The sequence below is a fragment of the Acartia tonsa genome, chromosome 12, assembly GCF_053477335.1.
Source record: "Acartia tonsa isolate MP-2025a chromosome 12, ASM5347733v1, whole genome shotgun sequence".
NCBI classification, from domain to species: Eukaryota; Metazoa; Arthropoda; class Copepoda; order Calanoida; family Acartiidae; genus Acartia; species Acartia tonsa.
In genome coordinates, this window is record NC_137271.1 from 26847663 (window position 1) to 26871996 (window position 24334).

Here is a 24334-nt window from a genome sequence, read left to right on the forward strand (position 1 = left end):
GAACGACACCATATTGGTTGATTTTCATTGACCCAATAGAAAGGTTGCAAAAGGCGGTTGCTATGTGGAGATACAGTTATTTAACCCTTTCTCCCTCTAGTGTTTCACTCTAATTGTAAGAGTTCATTATGAAATCCAGATTTAATGTATCTGAAATTTGTTTTTGACTTGTGTCTCTCCATTTACCTCTTCATATCTATGTCCATCTATCTATATTTCTATTTATCTATCAATTTTATCTATCTATCTATCTAGAATCAAGAACCTAACATGATGACTATGTCCATGGACCCCTCCTCAATGAACCGTATGTTGATGCAGACTGGTGGAGGGGGTGGAGGTGTTGGGGGTGCCTCCATGTACCACCACCAAAGTCCAGGGCTGGGCCGTAGGTCTCTGGATAGACAAAGGTATGGTTTAATTGGGGAAGGGCTGAATATTTATCTTACGCTCCCTGTGTAGCCACATCTCCTCTGTTTTCTATCCTGATAAAGTGCGTTGTCAAGTTTCATCCAATTTTAAGAAGTTTGCGGTTTTTAATGTGATTTAAGAGGATTTTTCACAAAAAAAAAAACATTTTGCCTCACCAGCGATACAGCGACCCTAATCGTTTTTAAGTATCGACCTCTGGTTCCTTATCCCCTGCTTTTATAAGAAATTTAATTTTTTAAATTCAAAATCTTCTATTGTTTTAGTATGAGAAAATATCATTCAAGTGTCAGATTGGACGAATCGCCTCCCGGATCACCGTCTGCCTATAGGTAATTTTTGCTTTGGATATCCAGTGCAGAATTGATTACCAAAATATCAAAGATTTAAATTATTTTGATAAGATAATAAATAATAAGTAGTTAACGTACTCTGATGGACGTACGGACTGACGTAGGTGAAGATTTTGCCAAATATCAGCAAATTTATTTTTTCCCTATAAATATTAACTAGATAGGTACTTATACTCCTGATTATAGAAAATAAAAAGTTTGGGGTATAAACCCTTTAGGGTCAACGCCTCTTATTTTCGTTTCGTCATATTTTAAAAAATACGACTCAACTTCACTTAAGAGGCGTTGCCACGAAAAGTACTATACCCGAAGTTTGAATTAAACACTTTGTTTTAGTCTAAGCTACTTAAATTAACTTTAGAGTTGCTATTTAAATCTCATACATGAAAATTAATTGTTATTTAGTAAATATTAATGTACAAGTCACAAAGCGGCCTTAGGCCGCCTTAGGGTCCGAGTTATTAGAAAAAAACAGAGGGATATTTCAAATTATATAGTAGCTCCCCTACTAAAAAAATATTTTAGCGGAAAATCTTACATGAACTTTGTATGTCTGTCTGGTACACAATCAGAATTATGTTTTACTTTAAAATAAAAATAGAAAGCAAATTTGTCTGTGAGGATTTCGCTGACTAAAAAGCATCATATATTCAATTAACTTTGTCAGTTAGTCCGTCCATTATGCTAAAGTTTTTAGTAATTAGATTTTTATGGTTTTAGAGGTGTATGTTTAAAGTTTACTGTATATATTTCTATTGACATCTAATGTTTTAACCACATTTTCTATCTTATTAGATTTTTATTAACTTCACAAAGTTTATGGATGTTATCATATGTTTCTTTGTACTCTAATTGAAATGTCTGTCTGTAAGAAACCGTAAAGGAGTAAACGTGAATTTCTCTTCAGTTATTAAAGATAAATGGCTGGAATTAAAAAAACATTCCTATGCTGATGATCATCCAGTATAAAACTTACTTTGTCCGTCCGTCTGTTGGAATGCTTTGATATGCATCTACTATCAAAGATATTGTATAAATTCTATTGTAAACCTTTCCATGTTTTTTAGCTTTACTAAGGACTTATAAATGATGTCATCCTTGTTAAGCTTTAAAATTTCTAAGAAATTCTATACATATATTCTATAATTAATCCTATCAGGAGTAAAGGCACATCAAGTGTAAACCTCGGTGGGTTAGGGCCCCCTGCAAGAGTTAGGCTTATTGGAAAAACCTATCCCTTCTAATTTACAATTTATTTATAAAATATGTAAGTGTATTTTCAATGCTTGATATGTACTCGATATGGGAAAGCACCCTAAACCTTACTTTGGCTGTCCTTCCTTAATTATTATTAGATATATTTTTTAACGCGAAGCACCTCTAAATTAGAAATGTCCGTCTGAGGGTAAAACATAATTCTTCATCTGCTATTAAAGATAGACGGCTTTAATTTTTGAGAATATACTCTATACCTTTGAGCATCCAATATGTGATTTACTTATTCCGTCAGCCTGTCGGAAATACCCTGCAAGGCATTTAATTTAAAATGTAAAAATTTTATTTATCAAATGCTAAATTAGATAGACGATAGATTTTTTATAGAGAAGATTTTCTTGAGAAATGAATATCTACTCTCTACCTTATTTAGTCGGTTAGTCTGTATGTAACCCTCCATATGACATCAATTTCTGTAGGGAAATGTGCCTTTTCATTTATTAAAGATTCTAGCCTCTAGTCCATAAAATAAAGTAACAGGATCTCGCTGTGTGTGTGTGTGTCTGTCTGTATTTAAAGATCTCTATAAACGCAGAATCGATATGGTTCTCCTTTACAAATAAGCATCCAATATATAATTTACCTGGTCTGTCAGTCTATCGGTAATGCTCTGATGGTCATTTGATTGATAGAAAGATGATTTTTTCTCGGGTAAAATTTTACAGGGCGATGAGCACCTACTCTACATCTCAATTGGCCGGTCAGTCTGTCTGCAGTAGTCAGAGGCCACACATTTTTACCGCCGGCCTGTCAGTATAGTTTTTAGTATTTCCAGGGAAGACTTTATTATCTTAGCTTCTATTCAAGTGTTGTATGATTTACAACTTACAACAATAAATAACTAATAAAAATATTTTTATTTGTAAATATATTGTCAATTTGATTTCAATGTCTCATTCTTAATACCTAATCTACTTAACTGATTGGGTTCTCTATTTTATATAAACTTAACATCGGTCCCGTGATGGTTTTAGGCTATTTAATTTTTAGATTTAAGTCTTGGGATGGGTTTAAGCTTTTTTTCTAGTCCGTAGATAATAAAGGGGCAAACGCTGAAGGTTTAAATCTCAATAACTACTAGAGCGATTGGGTTAATAATTTTAGGTAAGCTTCAAATAGGTCTCATGAGGGTATAAGGCTATTTCATTTTCAGATGGTTTTAAGCTATTTTTTCTAGCCATTTTCTGCCCCTTTAATTACAGAGCCCCTGGATGCTAGGTACGCATCCGCTAGGTATGCATTTTTTTATTCAGAATTAGAAATATGGATTTTGTTAAAATTTCCCTGACAATTCCTAACCCCCTTTTTTTTTGGGGGGGGGGGGTCACTGTATATTTACAGGGGAAATATTAGAAAATAAATATAAATATATTAACTTGCATATAAAGATTACTTCAAGTTCAACTACTTACGTTAGAATTTCTGTCCGGCTGATTTTAGTTATTTATTCTATAATAAAAGCCTTTGATACTATGAACGTAATAACATTCTGCCTTAGCGTTTTCTTGTTTTTTTTTTAAATCTCTCTCACACTTGCTTTTTCTTCCATTTTTCTTTTAATTTCTTTATTTAATCTTCAGATATGTATTTATAACAATGCTTTTTTCATTCTTTCAAAAATGCAATTTGAATTATGGAATTTATTAACCAATATATATTTTTTATATAACCGTCATGAAAGGGTTAAAATGTTTTTAATTTTTGTTTGTAAATCTGAACACATTAAAACTGGCGCTAGAATCAATTTATTTTAAAACTAAGTTTTCTTAAATTTACTATATTATGAATTTAAATTTTCTGTTTTAAGAACAGTAATTAAATACTTCAATATTATGTAAATAGCAACATGAAATAAAAAAAATGAATTTATTCTTAATAAAGTAAAATATTGGGTCTTATCGTTCTGGGCAATGAGAGTTTATTATGGATTATTGGAGCACTATGAGTTATAAACATTCATCCTTTGGAAGACTTGAGCTCATTTATAGACATTTATTTCCTATATAGATCTGACATGGATCTTGGAGCAATAAAGCAGGCCGTTTTGTAAATGTTAAAAATTGGAAGAATCTATTAAATAAAAGTTATCGCAAATATACTTAGTAAATAGTCCAAACTCCAAGGATAATTATTTTAATTTATTATTTTGTTACAATAAGGTTATTCAAAAATTGTTGATAATATATCTCATCTTTGTAGGAGGTCAAATTCACGTGAAGAATCTGGGAAAAATGTATTCTCAAGACTTATTGCTGGAACTAATATAGGTAAGTTCTCTTCTTATAGGGCTCAGAATTTGATTCACTTACAACCGGTTCTGAGCCATACTGACAACTCAAATTTATAGAATCAACCTGTTTCGTTTCCCTGGGGCTGTGGCTCCTCAGGGCCAACAAATCTGGAATTTTTCATTTTACAATATGCGGAAACTGTCTTTAATACTATGCGATGAATAACTATTTTATTATTTGAACATTGAATGTTTTATTATCCTCCCTCTGTATGTAACTATGGAGGTATATAACTCTACTAAATCTTTAAACAATATCTTTGAGTAGAGAACTGAACCTCAACATTTTTTTTATATAATATGCCAATTATGGCTAGCAAAAATTATTTACCAGGTAGTTTCTATTTTTTATTTTGACGTTGAAGGTTCGAATCCTTGCCAAATGTATTTTTTTAAATATGATTTTTTTAGATTTAGCCCATATTATTAAACTTTGTCGCTAATCTTTCCTACTTTAAGGTGAGAAGCAGAATATAAGCAAAGGTGTGATAAACCCGTACCAGGGGCGTATTAGTGGGAAGAGTCCTCTGATCTGTACCAACGTTGCTGAGGGTCACAACAGGGCCGTATTATCTGTGCACGCTACGGATGAACTCCTTTTCAGTGCCAGCAAGGTAAATTTAACATGTATTTTTGATATAAATTGAAAATACCTATGTATTTTGTTTGTGTATTGCTTTAGGTTAGTTAGGTTATATTGGGTACTTATTAACCCCGAAGAGGGTAACGGCTTCCCGCAGGAGTTGGGATTAGGAAAAAACTACCCCTTCTCATCTCTTAATTTTGATATTTTTCAAAGCAAGAAAATACATGGAAAGCACCTACTGTTAATTTTTTAATATTTAAACCCTGTTTTTTATACAAAACATTATTTTTTTTAGGATCAAACCGTAAAAGTTTGGGACCTGTGTCGGGGCGAAGAAGTTCAAAGTTTGGAGGGACATCCTAATAATGTGGTCTGTGTTAAATACAGCGCCCCTCAGAGAGTTGTCTACACCGTTTCTTCTGCATTTATTAAGGTATTAAAGTCGCACTAATAGTTGTCTACAATATTTTCTCAATTTCTTTTATAACTATGAAATATTTCACCCACAAAGAGTTGTATACACGGTTTCTTCTGCATTTATTTATTTATTAAGGTAATAAGTCCCACTATTATTCATTTCATTCATTTATTCATTTTCTTGGCTGTTTTGGACTTTGAGTACCAAAACAGTGCAACTTTTCTTATTTTGACAAATTTTATAGAACTTTGGGGACTATAAAATTATGTTCCAATGGCGATTTTACTAGTGATTAGTTAGAGAATGCTTGGTTCATTGTGACATATGTTTACCTATTTTTCAATTCAATATTTTTTTCATAGATCCCTTTTTTATATTTGATTTTTTTTTAAATTGGTGGAAAAATTTGGACACTAATCAAGATTTATTGAAATTCTTCAATGTTTGTAACCATTTTTAAAGTCCAGTATAGTTGACAGTTCAATTTATCCTTCCTCCATGATATAAACATAATAAACTGGAAATATGATTTTTAAGGTTTGGGATTTAAGAATGAAGCCAGCTAGCTGTGTCAAGACTTTGTCAAGTTCTGGATTGACAACAAATGGAGCTGTGGCCTTAAATAATGGATCTTCTAGTTCCAGGTACATCCGTCTGTATGCCTGTCTGTCTTTATCTTTAGTTAGTCTTTCAACAGAGGATATATTTGTTCTGTACATCTGTCTACATGACTGTTTGTCCGTTTGTATGTCTTTAAAAATTGTTTAAAAGTTCTGGGCTAACCACTAAGCTGTGGCCTTAAATAATGGATCTTCTAGTTCCAGGTACATCTGTCTGTATGCCTGTGTGTCTGTATCTTTAGTTCGTCATTTCTCATGAATGGAGCTGTGGCCTTAAACAATGGATATATCTGTCTATTTGTGAATCTGTCTGTTAGTATGTTTGGGCTCATTGCGAATGTAGCTGTCGCCTTAAAAGATCGTACTTGTTTCGGGGATATCTGTTTGTCAATGGTATCTTGTCTGTCTGTATTTCTTTATTTGTCTAATTATAGTTTAAGTTTTTCCAGACTTTGTAGGTAATATTTTGGAATAATGCTATCTATTATCAAAACCCAAAGTTATTTTGTCTCACTTAGAAGCAAAACTTAACATTTATTTCTTATAAATTCCCTTATTCTGTAGTGCAATATTGTTCAATCAATTAATAATTATAACAATGATAAATTATAACAAATCTGTTTAGAAGTTTGGCGATGCCTCCTGGTGAGACCCAAATAAATGATATTTGTCTTTCCAATTCTGGTTACAGCCTGTTTTCCGCCGCTGCCGATAAGGTAATTTTTTTAACGAAGCTTTTCTATATGTGGGGTCCGACCGTCTGTAACGGATAGCTCTTATGGTTAATTTAGTCATGTTAGAATTGTCCTATAAAGAAGTTGTATCAACTTTTTCACTTTTTATTTAAGATAGCTAGCCGGCTCTTTTAGTAAGTAGTAGATGTAAAATTTTTCATAGAATTCAGATATGCAATCGGTTTTTTTGTAGACCTCTTATTTTTTAAGTAATTTAAGTTTTTAAAAAAAAATAATTAAGTCGGTTTTAAGGTACTAAAACGCAACAAAATAAAAGAAGAAAATGGCCAGCATGAACAAAAATAGTAAGATCTTTAATTTGACACCTTACTTTTAAAATTTTGTTAAGTAATTATTGAAAAAATCTATTTTGTTAACCTCTGATTAATCAAAACTTTGAAATTAAAAATATCCTCTCACAGGCATAAAAAGTATGTGTTCATATATACTTTTAGAATGAGAAAAATAATACGAATCCAGTCTAAGCAAAATTGAAAAACTTTTATAAAACTAAAATAAAAAATATAAGTTTATTTTAAGAATCATAATTTTCGGCTTTAAAGGGTTAGCTTGAATAAAACCTGAACAAAACCTAAACAAAAGACAATGCAATGTAGCAGATATTTTTTAAACACAAGAAACAATAATGTATTTTTAACTGCATTGTTTTGAAGTTTATAAACAGACTGATGCATATTTGTTCATAATTTTTCATTCTTTACATGTTCTGTAATATCACTATATTTATTGTAGTGTCTATTTTATATATTGTATGAACGTTCTCCTTTTTTTTTGGCAATTCTATTGGTTAACTTTATAGGTTAAGCTTCGCGATTCACCAATTTTCGCGATTTGTGATTGGCTAGTTTAGTAGTTACAATTCTTAAAATAAACTTTTTATTTTTTTTATTTTTTATTACAATTTTTTAAAACTTTTTCAATTTCGCTTAGAATGGATTCGTAATATTTTTCTGATTCTAAAGGTATATATGAACCCATATTTTTTATGTCTGTTTGATAAAATATTTAGGTTTAAAGTTTTTATTAAACCGAGATTTAAAAAATTTATTTTTTCAATAATTACTCAACAGAATTTTAAAAGTAAGGTGTCAAATTAAAGATCTTACTATTTTTGTTCATACTGGCCATTTTCTTCTTTTATTTTGTTGCGTTTTAGTACCTTAAAACCGACTTAATTATTTTTTTTTTAAACTTAAATTACTTTAAAAATAAGAGGTCTACAAAAAAACCGATTGCATATCTGAATTCTATGAAAAATTTTACATCTACTACTTACTAAAAGAGCCGGCTAGCTATCTTAAATAAAAAGTGAAAAAGTTGATACACCTTCTTTCAAACTTTTATTATGTTTCCTGTAACAGTTAAATATAATTTAGAAAAGATTTTTAAATAGAATATTTATTTCTAATTTTCTATAAAAAATACATATATTTTATTTTTCAAGGTGCGAATTTGGGATCTGCGGAAATTCCATTCCATAGGAAAGTTGTCTGGTGGTCATCAGGCGGCTATCATGTGCCTTGCCATAGGTAATATATATATATATATATGTGTGTGTGTGTGTGTGTCTGGTGGTCATCAGGCGGCTATCATGTGCCTTGCCATAGGTAATACAATATTTTTATACCCATAGATTGGTAGATTTGCTAGTAGGTAACTTATTATCCTATTATTGGATCTTTTCATTGGAGGATTTTATTTTTAATTTTTAAAATATTAAACAATTATTTTTTTCCTTAGAATATTTTTTTTATTTTGTTTAAAGATTTTTAATTACATTAAAATCACAAAACACTTAAAATATTTTTAAAATCCAATCTTCAATCAAACTTTCTAGGCTTTGTCAAAAGTTAAAGTTCTCACAATAAACGTAATAAGTATAGATATATAACCCAGAAAACTACCAGGCCCCGATCTTAGGGACCTTTTTCGTCTGCTATCAAATTACTTTCTGAACTTTTGTAGCGACTTGGCTATGCTATTGGCTGATATTCAAATACCTTATTAAAAGTCTACAAAGGGTCCACGGGGTGTGGACATTATTTAACCCCTTCCCCCTCTATTGTTTTATTTTAATTTTTCTACTATTAAATTTTGGTAAGAAAATTGGCCACGGCTACGCTTGTTGCATAGATTTTTAGGGTATTTATCTTTATGTCTATTTTTGTTATCTAGGTCCGAATGGAAGCGCCAGTAGCCAAGACGATCCTTGCAATTATGTTATTACAGGATCTAAAGATCATTATATAAAGGTAACATTTATACAAGTTAGGGATGGGAAATTATATTGTAAATTACACTGGTACCCAGAGTTCAATACTCACGTTGTACAACAATTTACCCTCCATTGTCTTGTCCCTTAAGATCTCTGGATGTATCCTATAACATTTTGTAACAATAGGTTGAGACATTTACAAGGTTTTATTGGACAAAGACGTACAAACAGACCAACTTAAATCCTGCTATTTATGATATACAAAGTAGAACACGGCCTGTCTATCTTACTTGGTCCGGCAGTCTTTATGTAATGATCTGACGGTCATTTCATTTATATTGGAAAAAATGGATTTACATAGCTGCTTTTCTATGTCTACATTATTAATATACAATCATATTATCCGTCAGTCTATGCTACATAATTCTACATTTTCAGCTGTTACCAAATACATTTTTTATGTAAATTTGTGAAAGATTCGTTTGACCACTAAGCATCATTACTTACTATGCCTGTCTGTTACGCACTCGATTTCCTCCCCTTTTCTTTGCAGTTCTTGTTTTTACTTTCAGAACGTCGCTGCTACTTATAGATGTTCTCACCCTTGTTCACTGTAACAATTTGTTGTAGGTATTTGAAGTTCCGGAGAACAAGGGGGGTGTAATAACCCCCTCGCTGAACCTGGAGCCTCCCCACTATGATGGCATACAGTGTATGACCATCTCTGGTGATACATTATTTTCAGGTATACATATATTTTCCTCTAGTGGCCTCTCCCCTAGCATATGGAAGCTCTGTATTGTCTACAAAAAAAATAGCATGATATCATTTCATGACTGAGATATACTTAAAATAGCCTAAAACTGTATTTGCCCTTCATCTGTTGTATTAAATCCTTATCCCTACATAAAATTAACAGGTTCTCTATCTGTTTGTACCGAAGGATTTCGCAAATAGTTGAACCTATTTGGCTCTCCTTTACAATGCGACTTCTCAAAGATCCTGGAATGGATTATGACTATTTTGTGTGTTGTCCTCCTACCCTTCACAAAAAAGTAACATTTTGATTTAAAACATTACTAAAAATGGGTGGGTCAAATTCAACCCCCTATCATCTCAATTACCCTTAGATGCCTCTAGGTGCGTAGCCGCTATGACAATAAAAGTCAAAAGACAACAACTGACAACAAATAGTTTACAATTTCTACATTTCAGCCTCCCGAGACACATGTATAAAGAAGTGGAACCTGCGAACCGGAGAGCTGAAGAAATCCTTGAATAATGCTCATAAAGACTGGGTCTGTGGTTTGTCATTCTTACACGGTAAGTTAATCTGCAACCGTGTGATTTAACAATAGTGCATCTGCATCTGCTCGTTGTCGCGTAGGGGAGGTGATGGATTTGAATCTCGGCTCAACATAGAGTCATACTTAAAGATGTTAAAAATAGTTCCTACTGCTGCAATGTCAGATGTCCGACTTTAATAGGAATACCTTGGCCAAAAATAGCTGCAACTCATTACGATGCAATTTCGGACCTCAAGGCAAATGTCGGGTAATCAAAAACTTATCTGGAAGGACGTTTGACCGTATAATCTTGCCCCACATTAGCAAGATTTGGTTTAGATATACACCAAAATGGTGTATCCCTTCCTTTAAAGGTTGTCCAGGTTATTTAACTAGAGCCATCCATCTATGAATCTTTTCATTTAAATTACTCCTTCTACTTATCTATCTATCTAGGCGAGAATCTAGTGATATCGATGTCGAGGAGGAAATATAAAGCTATGGTCAACAAAATCTATCTATCTATAGTCTATCTCACTCTCTATATAACTATCTATCTATCTAGGTGAGAATCTAGTGATATCTGGATGTCGAGGAGGAAATATAAAGCTCTGGTCAACAGAATCCTGCTCCTTGGTCGGAGAAATGAAAGGTAAAACTATTATCATTGGGTATTCATCAGGGATCTTAAGGGATAAGACAATGATAAATAAATATTTATTGTAAATTACTCGTTCTTATTAGAAAACAATTTCCTTTTGTTCTTTGCAGTAATTGGATATAGAATATACGTGGATAATATGTAATGGGAAAAACTGTTGGTAATTTAGGTTGCTAACGTGGAATTCATTTATTGGCGTTATCCTCTTAGGAAATTTTTTATTCAATTTTTTTCAATTTTATACCCCCCCCCTCCCCCCCCCCCCCCCGACTAAATGACTGGGTTAGGTTATGCTAGGTTAGGTTATATGGCTAGGGGGCCGAGCGCCCGCGGCTAGGCAGGCCAGGGGGCCGTTTTTCTGGGGGGGGGGGGGGTTTATAAAAATTGTCAAATTTTGAGAAAAATTTCCTAAGAGGATAATACCCATTTATTGGTTAGTTAGTTCATCCCGTAGGAGGGGAACGGGTAAGGGTATCGTTATTTTAGTCCGCTGCGTGTTTCACTTTATTAAAGAACATTAAAATCTGTTGTAACATCCAAGTAATAATATATCCATTTTTCAGCTCACAATTCAACCATCAATACTATAACAACCAACTCCTCCCATATCTTCACAGCATCCAATGACGGTCACATTGGTAAGGTTTTTTTTAGTAGAGACGCTTCGTTACATAAATATTATCTGTATGTCCACAAAGATCTCGTAAACGACTGGGGTAATGGCGTTTTTTTATACCATTTACACTTTACATTCTTTGCAAAATGGGTGTGGGTATACCTCATTTCCTTGGGATTTTACCTACCTGACAAAAATCAAAACAATATAAAAGAAAACATTATTAATTCAGTATCAGGGATCTTAACGGACAAGCATACAATCTTTCTATCTATTTAGGAATGTGGAGACTACGCCAGTCCTTCGACAAGTCCCCAGACTCTGAATCCTCTTGACCCATGCAGTATGACCCCCACAACAATTATGGTGGCGGGGGGTATCACAGCATGTCGGCCAGCTGCTCTGCGGGTAGTTCCTCCCCTTGGCGGTCCTCGCCGCGCTCACCGCGCCGCTATTACCCCCCAACCCCGCCTACCCCGCGAAGCGGTCCCAACAGCCCAAGATTTAGCCGGCGGACTTCAGCAGCGGGCGCCAGTAGCAGTGGGCTAACACATTATACACCGTCCACGTCGTCCGGTCATGATATTCGCCCGTATGTGTCTTTGGAACGGTTGACCCTTGTCGGTCAAAGGATATCTGCCATACAGCATGCCAGCACTCCACCTGGCCGACATTTTGATTATTGTTGATTGTCAATAATAAATAAACAGTGATAATATAAAGTGCGCAACTGTGCCAAAAAATGCCGCGTACCATGTTTATGCATAAAAAACGCGCGAACTTTAAAATAAAAGACACGCGCTAAATTGTTATTTTTATTAATGTAAAAATGTATGATAGTGAAAGATTTAATTTTTCATCACAATATTATTATCGTATAAAATTCATTTTAACTTGTAAATTTAACATTTGCATTTTTTATTGTTATTAATAGACTTTTCTTTTTTTGAAACATTCCATTTTTTAACAGTTGCCAATGTTTCTTTTTCTTCCTGATAATGTAATCAATTTTATGATATAATTTTAAAGTTCAAAAATACGGAGGAACGTCTTTTCTAACAAGGTTTGCTTAAATTACCATTAGATAAAATAAAAAATATAAATAGATTTATTCTAATATGTAATTTTACCTAACTTAGTTAGAAACAACCAACCTCCTCTTTTTAGAATTATTTCAGAAAAAAAATTAAAATTCAACCAGTGAAAATTAATATTATTTATTTTTATTTGGCTTTTATCAAAATTATAAGTTTTGTATTATTTTGCATTTTGTAGATATACTTCCATTTTTGCAGAGAGAGAGGGGACATTGAAAAGTATTTCCACGTTATCTAATTAGTTGGAACAAATCTTTGGGTACTTTTATTGAATTTTGATTGGTTGGTTGCTAACTTTTATTGTCTAAGCGTTTCAATCACTAATTTGAATTTACAAAAGGGGTAATTTTGTCTATCATCATTTTGGTTATGTAAATCAATTTATCGTCCATTGTCTTATCCCTTATTTATCCCTGCATTCATGAGAATTATTTATAAAATATTACATTTTTATATCATTCAGTTTTCTTATAATTAAAATTCCTTGTGCTTAACCCTTTTTATAATTAAATTAAATCCTAATTTTTACTAATTATTTAACCCAAATCCCTCCAGAAGTAAAATCAGATATTTATGGATAGTAGATGATAACAAATAAAACATAATTTCCAAATTTAAATTGCTCAATAGTTTTTTAATCATTTGCTATCTCTAAAGATTATGATTTTATGTAAAATTATTGTTGGAAAGGTTTCTCTTTTATCGGTCAATGGACGGCATAACACCTCTCCCCCCCAATTAATTTATTTTACAATTTTATCAAAAGATATTAGAAGTACTCTATATTTTAGCTTAAAAACTGTGCATACTCCTATTGAATCTTGAATTTTCTAATGAAATAATTTACGAAAAGGGGTACTTTAGTTTAATATTTAACATTACATGCTGGGAGGGGTGGGGATGTAGTCCACTGGCGATTATGGGATCAAACTTAACCCACAAAATTGTAGAGTTTCTTGTATTAGAAAACTATTTGTAATGATAATATAACACCAAAGAAAATAATAAACAGTAACTAAAACAATTTTACATCTTAATCTATGTTATGAAAGAAGCATGATGTCTGTCTGTTTGTTGGACCTGTTTAGTATCTGCTATTCAGGGAATCTTGTAAGCAATTTTACTGGGAGGTAAGATACCCACACCACCATGTCAAGTGCCCCTAGAGGCTAGTAATAAATATATATTACCACTGTCTTTATATTTATCCAAGTTTCTAAAGCGCTGAACTTTTTAAAAGCGAAGCTTTTCTATAATTAGGGTCGGTCCGTCCGTCCGAGATAGATAGCTTTTATTCGTTAATTTAGGCATGTTAGAATTGTCCTATCGATATCAAACTTTGCATGATGATTCCTGTAGTAGTTGGGTACGATTTAGAAAGCGTAGCAACTCTATAATCATTACCAGAATGTCCGTACGTCCATTTTAAACATGTTGATTTTTCTACTTTTTTAACAACAAATTTCCAGTGTTTTATTTATCCGTTTGATCTGATTTTTGGTATATTGATTCCTGGGACAACAAAGAACAATATTATAAGCGAAGCAACTCTATAATCAAGTCCAAAAATGTAAGTATGTCCATAAACATTATCCTGTTTTTAATCAGTTTTTCAACAAATTTACCTACAATTTTGATTCGACATTTATACATTTATGTTCCAATTTTTCAGTTCAGATACTATACAAGTGTTAATGTCCGTTTGTCCTACCGTTTCAGTGCTTCGCTTTTATGGATGTTGTCATCCTTGTTTGTATAAATGTTGCCAATGTATTAGATAGCAGATTGTTTAAGAAACCGGACTAATATTTGAAATCGCCCCGCCGACACCCCCAAGCTAACCCCTACTTACGATATCGATTCTATCCCCTTCCCTACCTATCTTTTTAAAAGCGAAGCTTTTCTATAATTTGGGTCATGTATTTTTTTTACTTTTTTAACAACAAATTTTCATGTGATCTAATCATCCGATTGATTTGAATTTTGGTATGTTTATTCCTGGGACAACAAAATATAATTTTATAAGCGAAGCAACTCTATAGTCAAGTCCTAAAAATGTAAGTATGTCCATAAACATTATCCTGTATCAAGCAGTTTTTCAACAAATTTACTTACAATTTTGGTTCGACTCTTATGCATTTATATTTTAATTCTTCAGTTCTGGCACTATACAAATGTTAATGTCCGTTAATCTACCTTTTCAGTGCTTCGCTTTTATGTATGTTGTCATCCTTGTTCAAAGGGCTAGAATTTGGTTCTTTAAAGGGGTGTTGTTGCTCAAGATTTTACATCAGACAAATTTTCTTACTGGGTCCGGCTAGTTATAATCAATCTTTGAAACTGAAAAGAGTAAAGAAAATCTGTGAAATTATGATACTATCGAAACCAATATCGCAGTTGTTTGTGACTAAACTTTGGCTGTAAGGATTTAGTGCTTATGATTGTTGACTTTTGAAACTAATACATATTTCCAACTACTGGACGTAAACTTTCTTGTTTTTAGCAGCAAAGTTCCCTGATTTAAGTCTGTCCGCCCGTAACGCTATGGGGGAAACACGATAGTCTCGGCTCCTATTCAAGATAGACATCTGAAATTTTTAGTGAAGATTCATATGACATAAGCCCATCTAATCAATGCATTTGTCTGTTATTTGGAGTGCTAGATCGATTCCTAGATTTTCAAGTTTTCGTGATTTTCTGATTTCCTTTTCATGCTAGAGAATTGACATTTTCAGGGATTAATTAATTTTACATTCTACATACTTTCACCAAGTTTATCAAGATTTGTCTATTAATTTGAGTGCTAGATCGATTCCTAGATTTTTAGAATTTCGTGATTTTCTCGATTCCTTTACAGGATTGACGGCAGAAATTATCAAGGATTTAATATGCTCATATTCTTCATATTTCCATCAAGTTTCATTAAGGTTTGTCTGTTCATTGTGGTGCTAGATAGATTCCTAGATTTGTTTTTTATTTGAAAGGTTTCGTGATTTTCCTATTTTTTTAAGTTTAATGTTTATTGTATGACACTGGTCTATAGTAAATTTTTTCCCGATATCCATTAATATTTTTTGAGCTTCGCCACTTATGGATGTTGTCATTCTTGTTCTATGGAATAATATGAATAAGCACTAACAATTTAGTGAGAGAAAATCTACCTTGTTTAGTACTAGATTGTTCCATGTTTCTCAATTTGTTACAAACGAAGCTAGATATAGGTGAGCATTATTGAAAGCAAAGCTTTTCTATTATTAGGATCGGTCTTTCCGTCTTTTCGAAAAGTAATGTATGCTAGAATTGCCCTATCGATTTTAAACTTTGCATGATTAGTCCTTTAACAGTTCGGTACGATTTAGGAAGCGTAGCAACTCTTAATCGTCCATACGTTCATTTTGATCTTTTTTGACAACAACTTTTGTATGATATTATAATCCTATTCGTCTGATTTTTTAAATGACGATTCCTAGGACAACAAGGTACAAACAAAGTATGCAACAAATTTATGTTCATTTTTGTTTAGATTTACATTTAATGTTACGCTTATTAAGTTTTGGCACTCTACAAGAGTTATTGTTCGTTTGTTTTTCCTTCTGATTTTAGTGCTTAGCTTATATGGATGTTTTAATTGTAAAATGTAATAATTAGGTAAGATTGTTGTTATTTTCAGTGACCAAGAAAGATCCGAAGTTATACAGCGGAGGTTACAGAAACTGGGGTTAACTTTTCAACAAATTCCTCACAATTTGACTTCAAAGGTAGTATTTAAATGTTTATAACTAGGTCCGCTCCATCTGTCCGTCTTTTTTAACGGATAGCTCCTATCGTTATTTTAGGCATGATAGAAATGTTTAGCAATTTCATACTTGGCATGATAATTCATTTTACTGTTTAGAAATAATTTTTATGTGATATAATCATTCTATTCTTCTAATTTTGGAATAATGATTCCTAGGAAAACAATGTACAATATTCTAAACAAAACATTTTTAAAATGTAAGTATGTATTTAAACAGTATCCTCTAGAAATATAATTTTGTAATAAATTCTCTTACAATTTTGTTCAGGCTCTACTACAAGTGTGCGTTAGTATGTTCTACCATTTGATTTTTAAGGATTGAATTTGATAAAATTTTATAATTTCCAAGGCTGCCGTTTCTTATCTGCATTTTGATGCTCAAATTTACCCATCCATTATTATAACTCTGAGCCTCTCTGACTGGATTTTATCATCCTTGTTTAAATTTAATTATCTTCTTTTAGGTTATGGACTTTCTGTGGGATAATTTTTTCCAGCAGGAACCACTGACATCTTCAATGAACCTGGATAGAACTTGGATTATTGATAACCTCAGGTTTGTTTTTTTCCCCCAGCAATTAATGTTTTTTTGAACACTTTTACCTACTTTTTTTAATGGTCTAAAAAAAATTTTGGTGTGTGTGTAAGTCAGCCCCATTTTTTCCCTTTGGTTTGCTACTTTTCTATAAGATTTCTTAAACAAAATACAACTTTATGTAACTAGAGGGCGCAGATAGCTAAGAGTTAATTTATATAAAAAAAGATAGTTTAGATTATTTGTAATGTTTTTATACAGATATTTTTTCCTGATATAAAAGTAACAGGATGTCTATCCTTTACAATATAACTTATGGTAACGTTTATAATTGATAATTGGAAGGGTACTACAAAGCTCCAAGAAAAAAATCACCACTTGAACCCCCCCCCCCCCAAGAAAAAAAGAAGAGAATTTATTTTTAAAATGAGGGGTTTGATTTCCATCCCTTACTCCACCTTAAGCGCCCCTAGGGGCCTCTAGGGGTGTAGCCGCTTAATAAATATTTTTGTTTTCAGGTATATTCCATTACTGAAGAAAGGTGACAGCTATGTTGTTCTCAATAGGTAATCTTAGTGGATTTGTGGTATCCCCTCCCTACTTCCCTGGGTGAACAGTCGCTTCGCTCCAACTTAGGTCTGTCCCTTGAGATCCCTGTACATAGGGGCGAAGCCATGCATATCCCTTCCCAAGGAATCTACTCATTTCTTTAATTGTGGCAATTTACTCTGATTTATAGTTGAACTGATAATTGCGGCTGGAATCCCTCCATCCCTGCCAGGGCTGGAGGGACCTGAGCCCAACATTGTATTTGTAAACCTATTGTAATCTATATGTTTGATATAACTATCCCATTATCCTTGTATTTGTGTTATTGATTATTTAGTATATTCCTAACCGTTGTGAAATACACACACCTAGTAACTCTGTGTTTGGTTTTGGTAAATATAGAGAAGCAAAGCTTCTCTACATAACTAGCTAACGTCTGTTCTCCACTGCTGCCGTGTTTGAACTCCCGCAGCTGCCCGCGGTTGGTAGTTGGCTAAACTAACGATATCCCCATCCAACTCTTTTATCCCAACCCCTCCCCTCCTACTGGATGTATGAACGGAACAGTAAATGAGTTCCATTTTAGCAATCTAAATTGACGACAATTTTTCTCCTGTCATAATATATTTCCGCGTATATTTTGTGTATCTATTTGTAAGAGCTACTATTCTGAAAATTATTTTAGGACTGGAGAAATAGTTGGTGTGAGGATAGGTAGACAAATGGATATTCATGACAAAGTTTCTCAGTTCCTTGATATTGTAGGTAACACATATTTAAATATTTTAAATAAATAGGTGTGACGTTTACTTAGTTTGTCATATTGACTATTGTCTATTACTTTCCAGCATGGCTTTGACACTGATTAATATCCGCTGGGTAAAAAACAGTTCTCAGCCTTACTGAAAAATCATGTTTAGCATCTTATTACAGACAATTTCCACGAATATTAAAATAAAAATCATAAAATTATTACAATAAATTACTATTTTATATTTTAGGTCCAACCATTATGATAAATGGTTCTAAACTTGCTGGTTCCAAAGCTGATTTTTCAAAAATAATAATTTTGAAACATATTTTGAAGTATGACCCTTGGAAATTTATGAAAGACCATAATTGCCAAAAGATTTTTGAAGGTGAGTTTATTTCACAAACAAAATGTGTTCTATAAGGCTTTGTTCCTTTTTATCTGTACAGTTTAATTTGTTGGTTTATATTTATACATTATGCAGGTATGGTTGTCTGTCCTTCTGTCCGTCGGTAATGATAGAAGAATATTTATTAGAAGTGCAGATTACTTACTTCCCTTACATTGAACATCTCTTCTCTTTCTTACAGCTTCCTTTCCCTCAACTTATTTCTTTATCTTTGCACATCAATTTTAATGCATTGCTTACAGTTAGCGTCCTTGTTTTAGATTGAAAAAGCAAAATATGCAGTTTATTTTTTAACTTAAGTTCGATGGCCAGCATTAAAAGTTTTTTTATTGTTTACAGCTTATACCAACAGTGAAATTAATTCTTTTAAATTACGAAACCTAATTGACGACCTTTACATATGTCCCCCAAATATTTTAGATTTATCTCGCTTGATGGTTATACCTTGTTCCTGTATTTTTTTCTAGCTCTGATAGTTTGTGTAGACAAGAAATATAGAGGAGAAGGAATTGGTGAAATATTGATGCACAATGTAAACAAAATAATGAAGGTAATCTTTTTTAATCTTAGAAGACTTTAAAGAACAAGGATCACAACACCAATAAAAGCAAAGCCCTAAAATTTTTTTACACACAGAATACTTATTAAGGACATACTTACATTTTTAGGACTTTATTATAGAGATGCTTCGCTTATATCATTGTACCTTGTGGTAAAAAGAGCTAACTGTCTCGGACGGAAGGATGTACGGACGGACAGACCCTAATTTTAGAAAAGCTTCGCTTTTAAAAATATTTCTAAAACTTTTTGGAAATTGACACATTATCAAATGTGGTTCATTGTCGAGGTTTTTTTTTTATAAATTTTGATCTGTCAAACCTTATAAAAAAATTTTCAGACTTATGACTGCTGTTAGCGGGAGAAAATAAAAGTTAGAGGGCTAGAAAATATTGATCTTTTTGTTATTTAGGAATCTGGTTGTGAATATACGTATGGTTTGTATACAAGTGATTATTCTTCAGCTATCAATCAAAATCTAGGAAATGGAGAGGTAAGAATAACTTTTTTTCGTATTCATTCGAATCCGGTGGATAGGAACCGGTTCTCATCCATACGAAAAAAACTATGTCTAGCATCGTATTATAAACCGCGGAAAGCGGTTTATAATACGATGAAAGAAATAACTATTTTTTGATGTAGATTTATTTACTGGTACTCATGTTTGAAGCAATAATTCAATAGCGACTTCAATACCATTCCCCTGTGTTTGAAAATTTAATAGCTCCGCAGGTTTAGGGCACCGCAGCCATAGCCTCCGTAAGAGTTTATACACATTTTTTTTATTTATTAAAAAAAATAAGGGTAATGGGAAGTTTTGGAGTCTCTATTCGCTTTATTACAGATTTATTGGTGTTTTGTTGACCATATCTAAAAAATGTAATCTTCAACTTTTTTTTGACGATTCCTGATATTATTAAATTTTAGGTATTGAGTTCAGCTAAATACAACGAATTGGTGGATAACCATGGAAATCTATTATTACCAAAACATGAAGAACACACAATAGTTTCTGTTAGAATAACTAAATTATAATTTATTATAAATAAAATAATAAGAACATGCCATAGTTTCTGTTAGAATTACTAAATTATAATTTATTATAAATAAAATATTAAGAACATGCCATAGTTTCTGTTAGAATTACTAAATTATAATTTATTATAAATAAAATATTAAGACCATGCCATAGTTTCTGTTAGAATTACTAAATTATAATTTATTATAAATAAAATATTAAGAACATGCCATAGTTTCTGTTAGAATTACTAAATTATAATTTATTATAAATAAAATATTAAGAACATGCCATAGTTTCTGTTAGAATTACTAAATTATAATTTATTATAAATAAAATATTAAGAACATGCCATAGTTTCTGTTAGAATTACTAAATTATAATTTATTATAAATAAAATATTAAGAACATGCCATAGTTTCTGTTAGAATTACTAAATTATAATTTATTATAAATAAAATATTAAGAACATGCCATAGTTTCTGTTAGAATTACTAAATTATAATTTATTATAAATAAAATATTAAGAACATGCCATAGTTTCTGTTAGAATTACTAAATTATAATTTTTTTTTAATAAAACCCAAAGAACTTGTTTTAGTTTATTATTTTATCTTATTATGTAAAATGAAAAGTTTTAAGTTTGTCCATTAAGAGTTAACTTACTACTGAAACAATTAAGTTTTTTTTTGTTTAATTTAAGCTTAACATATGACCCAAATAAAAATGTTTGGAGCGCATCAAATTATTGCATAAAACAAGGATGACAACATCCATACGTAGCGAAGCACAAAATTTTGTGGATGGGACTGACCGTCATGGTTGTTTCTTCAAACGACGTGAAATTTAATTTTGATATCTTTAACTGAAAAAATTTTGAAAATCGGACTAAAAACACCAAAGATATGTGGGAAAATGTAAAAAATATAAAAATAGCCAGAAACCTGCAAAAAGGCAGTCTGACCGTCATTATTGTTTTCTCCAAACAACGGAAAATTTAATTTTGATATTTTTAACTGAAAAAATTTTGAAAATCGGACTAAAAACACCAAAGATATGGGGGAAAATGTAAAAAATATAAAATAGCCAAAAACCTGCAAAAAGGCAGTCTGACTGTCATAGTTGTTTTCTTCAAACAATGTGAAATTTGATTTTGATATGTATAACTGAAAAAATATTGAAAATCGGATCATAAACACCAAAGATATGGGAGAAAATGTAAAAAATATAAAAATAGCCTAAAACCTGCAAAAAGGCAGTCTGACCGTCATTATTGTTTTCTCCAAACGACGAAAAATTTAATTTTGATATCTTTAACTGAAAAAATTTTGAAAATCAGACCATAAACACCAAAGATATGGGGGAAAATGTGCAAAATTAAAAAAATAGCCTAAAACCTGCTAAAAAGCCGTCCGACCGCCATTGATGTTTTATAGTTAATTGTGCTCCTTAATGATGGGAATGTTGTCAAAAAATTTCAGAATCCTATCTTTTATAGGAGCTGAGTAAATCCCATTTCCCCCATAGCGTTACGGACTGACTGACGGACTGACGGACTGACGGACTGACGGACTGACGGACGGACATAGTGAATTATAGAGTAGCTTCGCTACTAAAAAGGGGAAAAATGAAAAGATTTGTTATTATACACGGGTAGGCTAAAAAAATCCAGGTTTTTGAAAATACCCATTTAAGCGGTTTGCACAGCCTTAAAGTCAGATGTCTTGACATACTGGGAAAAGTAAAGATATATAGCAACATTGGTTATGTTTACCATCATAGCATTAAACCATTTTGAAGGTCTCTAGTATGACGTTGTGTTGTCCAGATTTAAGCTAGAAACTCATAACCGTTGACTTTTCTCAATTTAGACTAATGCATTTGCCTATTGTTATTAGTCTGAAATTGTCTTAATGGGTTGTGTTTTCAGGGAAGCTTTTTAAATGTCTTTCAGTGGTATTATGCTATTTTCGTAACTTACACGCCTCCTCTAGAGTGGCACTATTATAAGAAGTAATATTCAAGTTCTCAACTGTTGAATATATCCAATAATTCTGGTTAAAAACACATGATCATAGTTCAGTTACACTTTAGACTTCAATTAAGCAACAACTAAGAACTAGGAAACAAACAATGGTTTTATCAAAACAAATATCTCGACTAAAAGTGATAAGATATCTTTAGTAAGGAATTTAGTGCTCATAAATAATTTTAAAAAAAAAACAAGGATGACAACATCCATAAGTAGCGAAGCATAAACAATTAAATAAGAATTTAGATATTAGATATTAGTTGACAAAAGCATGTATATTAGGAAAAAATCACGAAACCTTTTCAACATTTGTTTTTAATTTCTTATTATTTATTTATATTTCAGTACTATGACTAACAGACTGACGGTCAAAGTAAATTACATACTGGATGCTCAGAACAACGGGAAATTTAATTTTGATATTTTTAACTACAAAAATTAAAAAAAAAATGGACCATAAACACCAAAGATATGAAGAAAAATGTGAAAAATATAAAAATAGCCAAAAACCTGCAAAAAGGCAGTCTGACCGCCATTGATGTGTTCTTGAAATTTAATTTTGATATATAAAACTGAAAAACTTTGGAAATTGGGCCATAAACACCAAAGGTATGGAGAAAAATGTGAAAAATACAAAAATAGCCTAAAACCTGCTTAAAGGCAGCCTGAACATCATAGTTGTTTTCTTGAAACGACAGGAAATTTAATTCTGATTCTATAACTGAAAAAATTTTGGAAATCGGACCATAAACACCAAAGATATGGAGAAAAATGTGAAAAATACAAAAATAGCCTAAAAACTGCTAAAAAGCGGTCCTATCGCTATTGATGTTTTATAGTTAATTGTGCTCCTTGATAATGGGAATGTTGTCAAAAAATTTCAGCCTTTTATCTTTTATAGGAGCCGAGAAAATCACGTTTCCCCCAAACTAAGACGGACATACGGACAGACGGACATTTCAAATTATAGAGTAGCTTCGCTACTAACAAGGATTAATACATCCATAAAAACAAAGATCAATAAATCAGATGGACTAGCGAACCAGGGATAAGGGATAGGAAACCTGGCCATAAATTAGGTCTCGGCCTGGTTTTGAAAGGGATCATGCAACTTTTACCATTTGCCTAATTTAATGACCTTACTGGCAGACGGCTCATAATGGCTACCGCTCTAAACCAATAGTGTTCTGTGATTTGGGCTTGTTTTGTATCAACCAATCACCAATTGGCGGAAATTTTAGAAGCAGACAATTCTAGAAAAAATAATGATTTGTTTGCTACGAAAAAATAAATATAAATGGTGTTAGATCACGGGATAATTTTTTTGGAAAGAAGGTAGCTATGAATTTTCATTTGGTAGTTTATAAATTAGATGTTGTATTTTGAATTTTAAAAATTTAATACGGAATTGATACAACATATTAACCCTAATTTTTGTACAATACAACACAGTACAGATATATCATTACATTATAGTATCCAAAGAACTTGATAGAATGTTACCCAAGTGCATATTTATTTATTTTGAATTTTAATTAGCAATGAAATTTTCAAATAAAATTTTTACTCATTAATAAAAATGCAAATAATACAGGTTGTAGTTTAAATGGTAGGTCCGGCTCTCAGGCATATCTCAAATTTGGCGAACTTAAAACTTTGCAACGCCTTAATAGAAATTAATTTTTTCTATTTAGAATATTTACATTCCATATTAAAATGCACTAAAAATTATTAAAATAATTCATTTTGTACAGCAAAAACGTTAATTTGATTTTAAAAATTAGCGATGGTATCGGAGACAACTTCGCAGGAAACTAAATAAAATTCGTGTTACACCTCTGATGACTTTAGAGTTTAAGTTTTTAGTAGCGAATTTACTCTATGTTTAACCCTAAACGGTCGGTACCCTTCCGGACGGATGGACAGACGGACGAACGGGCAGTCGGACGGACAGACGGACGGACGGACGCACAGACAGACAGACGGACGGACAGACGGACGGACAGACAGACAGACGGACGGGCAGACAGACAGACAGACAGACGGACGGGCAGACAGACGGACGGACATTTCGAATTATAG

The 24334-nt window shown here is 32.2% G+C and overlaps 2 protein-coding genes across 2 annotated transcripts in view; both read left to right on the top strand.

Moving 5' to 3' along the window:
- Positions 1-13625, top strand: part of Klp31E (kinesin-like protein 31E) — a 213516-nt gene extending 199891 nt beyond the window's left edge. Inside the window, exons 41-54 of the mRNA XM_080178409.1 lie at positions 256-410; positions 696-761; positions 4257-4324; positions 4807-4961; positions 5229-5366; positions 5889-5995; positions 6597-6687; positions 8171-8255; positions 8902-8978; positions 9572-9686; positions 10157-10264; positions 10793-10879; positions 11452-11526; positions 11784-13625. Of these exons, the coding sequence (XP_080034535.1) occupies positions 256-410; positions 696-761; positions 4257-4324; positions 4807-4961; positions 5229-5366; positions 5889-5995; positions 6597-6687; positions 8171-8255; positions 8902-8978; positions 9572-9686; positions 10157-10264; positions 10793-10879; positions 11452-11526; positions 11784-11839 (1383 nt within the window). The 3' untranslated portion in view covers positions 11840-13625. The remainder of the gene's footprint in view (positions 1-255; positions 411-695; positions 762-4256; positions 4325-4806; positions 4962-5228; positions 5367-5888; positions 5996-6596; positions 6688-8170; positions 8256-8901; positions 8979-9571; positions 9687-10156; positions 10265-10792; positions 10880-11451; positions 11527-11783) is intronic.
- Positions 13626-14883: 1258 nt separating this feature from the next.
- LOC145334688 (arylalkylamine N-acetyltransferase 1-like) lies at positions 14884-20445 on the top strand. Its single transcript, XM_080180258.1, has 10 exons — positions 14884-15021; positions 15748-15822; positions 16272-16359; positions 16865-16956; positions 17454-17501; positions 18170-18249; positions 18486-18623; positions 19112-19194; positions 19615-19695; positions 20130-20445. The coding sequence occupies exons 1-10, from the start codon at positions 14972-14974 to the stop codon at positions 20235-20237; spliced, it is 843 nt and encodes a 280-aa protein (XP_080036384.1). The 5' UTR covers positions 14884-14971; the 3' UTR covers positions 20238-20445.
- The last annotated feature ends 3889 nt before the right edge of the window (positions 20446-24334 follow it).